Here is an 8,543-nt window from a genome sequence, read left to right as displayed (position 1 = left end):
CTCAACCCTAACCCGACCCATTTATATTTCGTGTCGTGTCCGTGTCGACCCAATTACTTAAATGGGTCACAAAGTCCTAACCCTAACCCACTAACTTCGTGTCGGGTTCGTGTCGTGTTTTCGTGTCGTGTCAATAATTGCCACCTCTACTTCAGTCCATCTTCTATCTTCATCATCAGTTCCCCCGTTTTCGAAACTTCTAGACAGAGAAAGCTGAAGTTCAAAAAAAAAAAAAAAAAAAAAAAAAAAAATGGCGACTTCACTCGTCAAGCTTCGATCAGGTGTCCAATCCGCCCTCCGCCATGGCCGATCTTCTAATCTTCTCAAACGTTCCTTCTCTTCTTCCGCTCACCATGACGAAGCCTGTAATTCCTCTTTCTTCCTCTCTCTCTCTCTCTGTAAACATAATTACAGCAATTCGATGATTTTGATTAGTTAAATTGAATATTTGAAATTTGCTGTTGAATGTGAAAATTGATAGATGAGGCGAAAGAGGCGGATAAATGGGAGAAGATAACGTATTTGGGAATAGTATCGTGTACTGCTTTGGCTGTTTGGAATCTGTCGAAAGGTCATCCTCATTTTGATGAGCCTCCTGTGAGTTCTCTTCTTTCATTCTCCTTTGTATCGTTTTTCGGAGAAATTACTAGTGTCTCTCTCTCTTAATGTCTAATCATTTGTTTAGCTTTAACTAGAATTTTTAGGGAGAGATTTAGGTTGATAAGCTAGTGGCAGGGTGGTAGTTGGTAACTTGTTTATTTGGTCGCGATATGAGGTTATAGTTACAATGTTACATTCACTATCATTCGATTCAATGCTGTATTAGTTAACTCTTAGTGACTGGAAATCTGGAAATATTGTGATTATGTTTGCAGGCATTCCCATACATGCACATCCGCAACAAGGAGTTCCCATGGGGTATCACTTCATTTTCTCGTTTCCTATTTCATGTCTCTGAATCACTTAATTGTCTAACTTGATCATTATTGAGAGATTGCGTCTCTCTGCTTGAATTTTCCTTCACCGTTTCTGTTTCCCTTGTTTGATTTACGTATTTGAGGTGCTAATATGATATCCACGCCACAGATAGGATGTCAGACGTAGTAATTACTACGTACCCTGTGCATCATTCTTAATAGTACATAGATAGGCATCCAGCCTTAGTAGTATTTGTATCCCTTGTGCTTTTTTCTTCCGCTTGTACAAATCCATGCATGTCGGGTGGGTTAGTGCTCCTACGAATTTAACTAAAGTTCAATTGTTAGGGTGCAAACCTATGTCCCACATCGGTAGAATAAAGATGAAAGCTAATCTTTATAAGTGTACAAAATATAATAGTAGGTCTTTTAGGAAGGAGTCCAAGAGTAAATCCGTGAGGGCTTGGCCCAAAGCGGACAGTATCGTACTATTATGGGTTGTGGACACCAATGCAGCAGAGGCCGAACACGAGGTATTCACGCTTCCGCACAACAAGTGGTATCAGAGCCCAAGGTTCGACTTGGGCTAGACACGAGGGATTCATCAGCAGACCCTAGACTTGAAGTTGTACCATGTAAGACATGGAACTCCTACTTTGGGGTGAGTCCTTGAGCAAGCCCGGTCCAGGGCTAAATGGATGAAAGACGTCATAGGTCTTGTGGGACAGAGACCATTTGTGTACTAGAACTGTTGATTAGGTGGACCCTTATCAGGTTGGGTGCCACAGGTCTGGTGGGTCCTTTTTAGGTTGGATGTCAAAGACCGTTTGTGTTCTAGGACTTCTAAAGTGGCGGACCCGATCCAGGGTATTTTGGATGGATGCAGGATGATGGTCCATAGAGGTAAGGTCCGAGTCAAGATGATGGTCCTTGGTTTGAGGGGAGGATTGTTAGGGTGCAAACCCATGTCCCAAATCGGTAGAATAAAGATGAAAGCTCATCTTTATAAGTGTGTATAAAATATAATAGTACGAGGCCTTTTGGGAAGAAGCCTAACAATCCTCTGACACGAGTAGGCTGATTAAGAGGAGGAAACTTATAATAGATCTCAATATGAAACATTTATTCCTTTACCTAAGCAAATATAATAGACACGGCTTTATAGGTGTCCGACACGAGTAGACTAATTAAGAGGAGTGTCTGTTCTACCTAGGTCTACTCCAAAAATTGCATGCCCGGACAGAGCTACCGGATTCGTAATTCGTTCGATTCGTTTTCGTAGTTCGAATTCGCGATTCACTTAATTTAACGAATTGGATTCGCTGAGTGTATTACAAAATTTGTAATTCCGTAATTCACTCATTTTTTTGGCTATATGGAGTAAGAGATTTTTCAATTCCGGTGTTTTTCTAGTGACAACCTCAAGACCACTTAATTTAGTATTTACAACTCCAAGCAGGAACCCTTGAGGAGCAATGCATGACTTGTTATCTTAGAGTTCCAAATCGTCTAGGCACGTGTACATTTAGCAAGGCATTTGAGGGGAGATTTGTGTAAATTGCTCACTGAAAATAGTTGTTTATTTATTTCGTGGCTGAGCCCTCCATCACAATATTACTACCAACCAGCTAACCCTAATTCAATATGTTAGACCTATGAAAAAACGCTCGGCTGTCCATCCAATTATGTATGCACTCATGCCATTGATGGTGTGATTCAGTGAGTCTTGTCTCTCGTTTGAAACTAACCTAAATCAATATGTGCTCCTCAATTATTAGGATTAATAGACTTATCTCGCTTTTCTTGTATAAGTTTTTGTGGTGCGATTTTGTTATGCTGAAGGACTTGAAAGATTGCATCTGATTATGACTTCATTTTTCCAGGTCCTGATGGCCTTTTTGAGGTAAAAGAGCACCATTAATCAAGATTGCATCCCTACATTTGTTTTCAAAGTGGTGGAAGAAGATTTCTAGGTTGCGAGTTTGCCTAATATTACCTGCCCTCTCAACTTATATATGGACCGTTTCAAGCAGTATGCTGCTGCTGCTAATAATATATACTCGTATTTTGGTTGTCCACTTTGTGTTGCACCTGCTACTCTTGCAAATAAATTGTGTAAAAAAAATTTGAGATGCCAACTAAATTAAACTAGTCATCATACTGTATTTATGCGATCAATTTACGACTTGAGTGCTTTGGTATATAATTACATTTGGAATTTTTATAGTACAAGATTAATACTCCTAGTTAAAGACAAATCACACCTCATAAGAAAAACCAATATTAATTTATGTCAAAGTGCATAACGGATTGATGGCTCTTAGAAAAATTAACATCTGAATCCAGGACAATGCCCGTCTCATTTTATCTAAGCGGGTATTATTTGACTTGTTTGAATCTTAAAGACGGAGTATACTATTAGCATGGAATTGTAAATTAGTGGAGAAGCATTATCTTCATCTTAGACGTGTTTTAGGTAAAGACTAATTCATCATCTTGTGTATTTAACAGTTCAAATGTGCTATCGTAACCCATTTTCTCTCAAGTACTTCCTATTTCTCTCTCAAAATGAAGCCAGCAGCAGTAAACACATTGGTTTTAGCCGCGCTACTCGTAGTAGCCATTATTGTGATCACTGCAGTTGTATATGCTGATTACGATAACAATGAAATCACAAAATCAAAACCCTAACAACCCAATGCTATCGATTTACCACCAGCATTTGTGCTACTTCGGTTGACGATTTGGGCGCCTAACTGCTTGCACCGCTTTAAGCACCATTGTTTCATATATAGATATCTGTTTTTCCATTATTTGCTTTACAACTTGGTACGTTTATGTTTCACGCAATATTAGTGTAAAACGTGAGAGATTAATTGTGTCAGTTCGGTGTCTTTGTGGTTTGATTACTAAGACTCGAAGAATCTTGTTTCATCTTTGTTGTTTTTTTTCCTTATTGATTAAGATTTTGTATATGGAGAAACTTATCTTGAATAAAATCAATGGCGTGTTCTTTTTTACTTCTTCCGTTCCAATCACTTGTTTGCCTTTCATTGAAATACCCTTACACAGAACAAGAAAGGCAAACTACTGATTGGGACAAAGTGAGTACTAAGAAAAGTCTGGTCGCCTATTTGACTTTTCTAAAATGAATGGAGAAACATATCTTGTATAAAATCAATTGTATTAAGAATGGAGTTCAAAACCTCAGATCTGCCCAAAGTCATAAATAGTGAAAGTCATGTTAGTAGGTACAACCAACTTGGGTCAAATGATAAGCCATTTGATGATAAAACTTGTGAGAGGTCGTTTTACACAGTTTGTTAGTGATTTTGATGGTAAATGTCCTTGGTCTCTGTATTGTTCATCAAATTTACTAGGATTAACATTGTCGTCCATTGTAATTTTGTACCCTCCATTTCATTTCAATTGTCGTCTGAAAATAGTCTTGACTCGCGAACTAAGGCACTAGCGCTTCCCTATTAACCGTAGTGCAGTCACCCTTTTGAATGATTTAACTTCAGATTGTTCATTCTCGTGATCATTCTATTAAGTTATTGAATATTTGTACACTAAAATATGAGAGCACGGTAACCTTGACAACAACAATGTCAGGTACTCGTGAGACAACCGATATTTAACGTCATGGTCAAGAACTCAAGATTAGTCGAGCAGAAGTGTTTTACAGTGCTTCAATGTTCCAAGTACTGTGGGCTAACATTGATAGTGCCAAGGAAATTTGACATGCCAAGCATTCACAAGCGAAGCAAAAAAACTTCTCAGTGTGACTGATCTGGAATTCGATATTATCGTAATAATTACTCTGGGTAATACATAGAAGCAAATGTGAATCAAATAAACATACAAATAACTCAGTCTATCATCGAACTATCTTTACACACACTGGTTTAGTGTGTTGCATCACAGCCTCACAGGACATGACCAAATGCCCGGTTTTAAGAATATTTCATCAGCAAAAGCCACAACTTTGAACGAGCAAAATTCAAGGAACCATGTAATGCGAGGCTGTGACGCACTATGAGTCATAACCAAAGGGTATCACTTGGCAATTGCGTCTTTGCTGTTGCTCCCTGCGCTACCTGAGTCAGGTAGAGTTTCTAAATCTGTTCGATCCTTGATGTCTTCGGAAACAGAAGTATCAACTTGATCATGCTGCTCAACATTAGCGGCTTCACCTGAGTTTGATGTTTCTTCTTTCTGGCTCTCTGAGGAATCGACTTGATCACGCTGCTCATTATTAGCGTTTTCATTCGAATTTGATGATTCATCTTTCTGGTTTCCCGAGGAATCAACCTGTTCTTGCTGCTGCACCTTAGCATTTTCATTTGAGTTTGAGGATTCCTCTTTTTGGTCTCCTGAGGAATCCACATTAGCATTTTCATCCGTGTTTGATGATTCCTCTTTCTGATTTCCCGAGGTATCAACTTGATCCTGCTGCTCAGCATTAGCATTTTCATTTTGGTCAGATGATTCCTCTTTCTGTTTCCCCGAGGAATCATCTTGCTCATGCTGCTCAACATTAGCATGTTCATTCAGGTTTGATGATTCCTCTTTCTGGCTTCCCGAGGAATCAGCCTGATCATGCTGCTCAACATTAGCATTCCCATTCGTGTTTGATGAATCATCCTTTTGGTTTCCTGAGGAATCACCTTGACCATTCTGCTCAACATTAGCGTTTTCATTCGAGTTTGATAATTCCTCTTGCTGAGGTTTTGAATCTGAGGAGGTGGTAGACCCCGCTTGTTCTTGTGCCTCAGCATTTTGGCTGACATCCACATTTAATCCTTCCTCTTTCTTTTCCAGATCTTTACTGTTGAATGATTCTACTTTTTGTTCCTGAGAATTCAAATTTTTAGAAGAATCAGTTTGACCCTCAGTCTTGTCACTTGTATTTGCCTCCTCGTTACCATTTGTATCAGTGTATGCAGCAGCATTCCCATCTCCAGTACCGGTGGCAGATTCACCACCTTCAGCACTGCTATTATCCTCAGCCTTAGCATCACCAGCAATTGTGTCAGCCTTCTCGGTTTTCTCAGAGATAGCTTCCTGTATTGTTGAACTCTCCTCTTTTGTGTTTGTGTTATCGACTTTCTCGTTTTGGCTTTGTGAGGCAAATGTTTCATCGCTGAATGCGTTCGTCTGCCCTTGCTTGTCTTCACTCGACTCTGCATTTTGGGCACTATCGTCCTTTTCTTCAGCCGGTTCTTTTTTTGCTGCTTCTTGGAAAGAATTGCCCTGATTATCGGCATCCTCATTCACTTCCGAATTGGACGAATCTTTTTCCTTGTTGTCGTTCGTGGCTGTTGCTTTATCGTCTTTGTCAATTCCGTCCTGAACCTGACCATCCGATGAGCCTGAATTCTCGATCTTAGTATCCTCCTGCATCTTCGTCTCTTCATTTTTCTTCTCACTGCTACCTTCCGTTGTTTCGCTCTCTTGACCCTCATTTGAACCTTCTTTCTCTTTCTCGCCAACCTCTTCCTTCTTTTCTTCAACTTGTTCCTTCTCATTATCTTTGTTTTCCTCCCCCGAACCAGAATTTTCCTTTCCTTCATTTTGCATCCCTTCACTCTCTTCCTGTTTTTCCTCACTTTTAGACTCCCCGCCGTCCTTCACTCCGTCTTCGGTTTCTTTGATCTCCTCCTTGATACCTTCTTTGTTTTCTTCACTGTTTTGGCCTTCATTTTCACTCTCTTTGTTCTCCTCAGTTCCCGCCTTTTCATTTTCGTCACTTTCTTCCTTTTCCTTCTCCTTGTTCTCTTCATGCTCTTTCTCCTCATTTTCGTTTTCTCCATCACCCTTCACCTCATTCTCCACCTCCTTTTTCTTTTCCTCTTCTTTATCCTCACTTTTGTTCTCTTCGATAACCTGCTCGTCCTTACTCGCTTCATCGTTCTCTTTCTTTTCGTCTTCCGTACCCTCACTCTCTCCTCCTCCTCCTCCATTCACTTCTTTCTCCTCTTCCCTACTCTTCTCATCCTCACTTGTCTTCTCGTCTTTACCCTTCTCTCCTTCAAAATACCCTTTATTTTCACCAACCTCTTCACTTTCAACTTTATGCTCCTCTTCCTCCCCAACATTATTTTCATCTATGCTCGATGTTGTCTCTTCCAACTCAGGAATATCCTTCCTTCCGAACCTCAATCTATCAAGCTCACCCTCCCCAAGCTTTCCGGATACCTTGGCTGCTTCTCCAAACACTTTATCCTGGTTATAAGACCGCTTGATTTGGTACACAAGCCAAATCCCAACACCTAACAACACAATCAACTGCAAGGCATGCTTCACCTTGAACCCTTTGTTTGACCTCTGCCCTCTACCACTACGAGGCGATAACTTGAACATACTTTAATCTTCTCAATATTATCTTGTAATTCAAATTTCGACTAGGCTACCTGTTGCGATTAACAAAAAAAAAAACATTGCAATGATCCAAATATTTACGAAAACTTTAGATATTAGAAAATGATGGTCGGATCATCAACTAAAACACGATTCTCTGAAATTTTACTGGTAAAACAAAGGACACATAATGATGATAACTATCTCAAACTTAAATCTTGGGTAAATTCCATGGTGGGAAATTTCAATCTTTCAGGGCATGAACCAGTAATGCAGCAGAGTAAAAATTAAACTAAAGGTTCCACAATTTTCCTTCGTCGTCGTTCCGCCACTGGTTAAACTTATGAGATTTCTTCTGTCGCCAATAATTTCAGCATTATGAAGTATGCTAATAATTGATGAACTAGTCGCAAAATGATTTGGGGTCGATTAACCCAAACCGACAATAGACTAGCACTAACCCAAGAAATCACTGATGATTACTACTCCGTAATTAATACTCCCATTGCCTAGGTTAGGCAATTGCTTCACTATAAATAAACACCAATTCTTATTTAAGACGGAACTATCCGTCTTAAGCCCACATTAATTAAATGACTAAAGGTCATTATGCCCACATTAAAGGTGAATTCTTACACGAAAAACTACCATTTTCAGAATTATTTAACAGATCTAAATTCCTAAAAGAATTAAAAAAAAAAAAAAAAACAACTTTTCACAGTTACAGAACCATGAAAAGAACATTATGCGCACATTAAAGCTAAATTATTTTCTATATTTGATATTGTATACAGAATTTAATGAAGCAGAACATATATACAAAAAAGATCTAATCCTATTCCTTCCATCTCAATCATTTGTTTAACTTTGATTAGGTAAACAAATGATTAAGACGAGAGAGTATGAAATGCCAGAAAATCAAGAAAATGTTGGGAAAGATCTACTGACCTTGATGAGAATAATAAGCCTGAAAGAAGCTTTGAGATCGTGGGAAGAAATGGAAGAATGTGAAAAAAAAAAATAAAAAGGTAGAAAGTTTGCAGTGGTAATATTATTAAACAAGTATTTGATTGATGTGTGATTGGTGAAACCAACCTAACAAATTTGAATTTTTGTAATAATAATAATAAGGGAAGTGAAAAGGAAGAAAAAACAATGAAAATGAATTTGTTTGGAAATTTTGAGGAGGAAAATATGAAGATGTCGGTAGGTTACAGGAAAAGGGCAGATTTAGATCTCAAATAATGTGTTCCATCCAACGAG

At 38.8% G+C, this 8,543-nt stretch overlaps 2 protein-coding genes across 4 annotated transcripts; one reads left to right on the top strand and one right to left on the bottom strand.

Annotated features, from left to right (window-relative positions):
- Window positions 1-206: 206 nt before the first annotated feature.
- Window positions 207-3,123, top strand: LOC141622090 (cytochrome c oxidase subunit 6a, mitochondrial-like). Of its 3 annotated transcripts, none has more exons than XM_074438143.1 (4): window positions 207-365; window positions 482-597; window positions 876-918; window positions 2,801-3,123. In XM_074438143.1, the coding sequence occupies exons 1-4, from the start codon at window positions 251-253 to the stop codon at window positions 2,836-2,838; spliced, it is 312 nt and encodes a 103-aa protein (XP_074294244.1). In that variant the 5' UTR covers window positions 207-250; the 3' UTR covers window positions 2,839-3,123. The 3 variants fall into 3 exon arrangements, with proteins under 3 accessions (XP_074294244.1, XP_074294246.1, XP_074294245.1); XM_074438145.1 differs by having other exon boundaries at window positions 209-365; window positions 482-571; XM_074438144.1 differs by lacking the exon at window positions 876-918 and having other exon boundaries at window positions 211-365.
- A 1,532-nt stretch (window positions 3,124-4,655) lies between these two features.
- Window positions 4,656-8,543, bottom strand: LOC141622089 (uncharacterized). The gene is made up of 2 exons (XM_074438142.1): window positions 8,229-8,543; window positions 4,656-7,333 (listed from the first exon to the last, which is right to left on the bottom strand). The coding sequence occupies exon 2, from the start codon at window positions 7,281-7,283 to the stop codon at window positions 4,977-4,979; it is 2,307 nt and encodes a 768-aa protein (XP_074294243.1). The 5' UTR covers window positions 7,284-7,333; window positions 8,229-8,543; the 3' UTR covers window positions 4,656-4,976.

This window comes from Silene latifolia, chromosome X, assembly GCF_048544455.1.
Source record: "Silene latifolia isolate original U9 population chromosome X, ASM4854445v1, whole genome shotgun sequence".
Lineage (NCBI taxonomy): Eukaryota > Viridiplantae > Streptophyta > Magnoliopsida > Caryophyllales > Caryophyllaceae > Silene > Silene latifolia.
Note: the sequence above shows the minus strand (reverse complement) of the source record. Positions and strands in the feature narration are given on the sequence as shown.

What these genes read in the sequence shown, in the direction of transcription:
- LOC141622089 (XM_074438142.1), bottom strand. Translation starts at nt 7,283, where the DNA reads ATGTTCAAGTTATCGCCTCGTAGTGGTAGAGGGCAGAGGTCAAACAAA.
- LOC141622090 (XM_074438143.1), top strand. Translation starts at nt 251, where the DNA reads ATGGCGACTTCACTCGTCAAGCTTCGATCAGGTGTCCAATCCGCCCTC. An exon ending in CGCTCACCATGACGAAGCCT is followed by an intron (nt 366 to 481) that starts GTAATTCCTCTT and finishes GAAAATTGATAG; the next exon opens with ATGAGGCGAAAGAGGCGGAT. An exon ending in CAACAAGGAGTTCCCATGGG is followed by an intron (nt 919 to 2,800) that starts GTATCACTTCAT and finishes TCATTTTTCCAG; the next exon opens with GTCCTGATGGCCTTTTTGAG.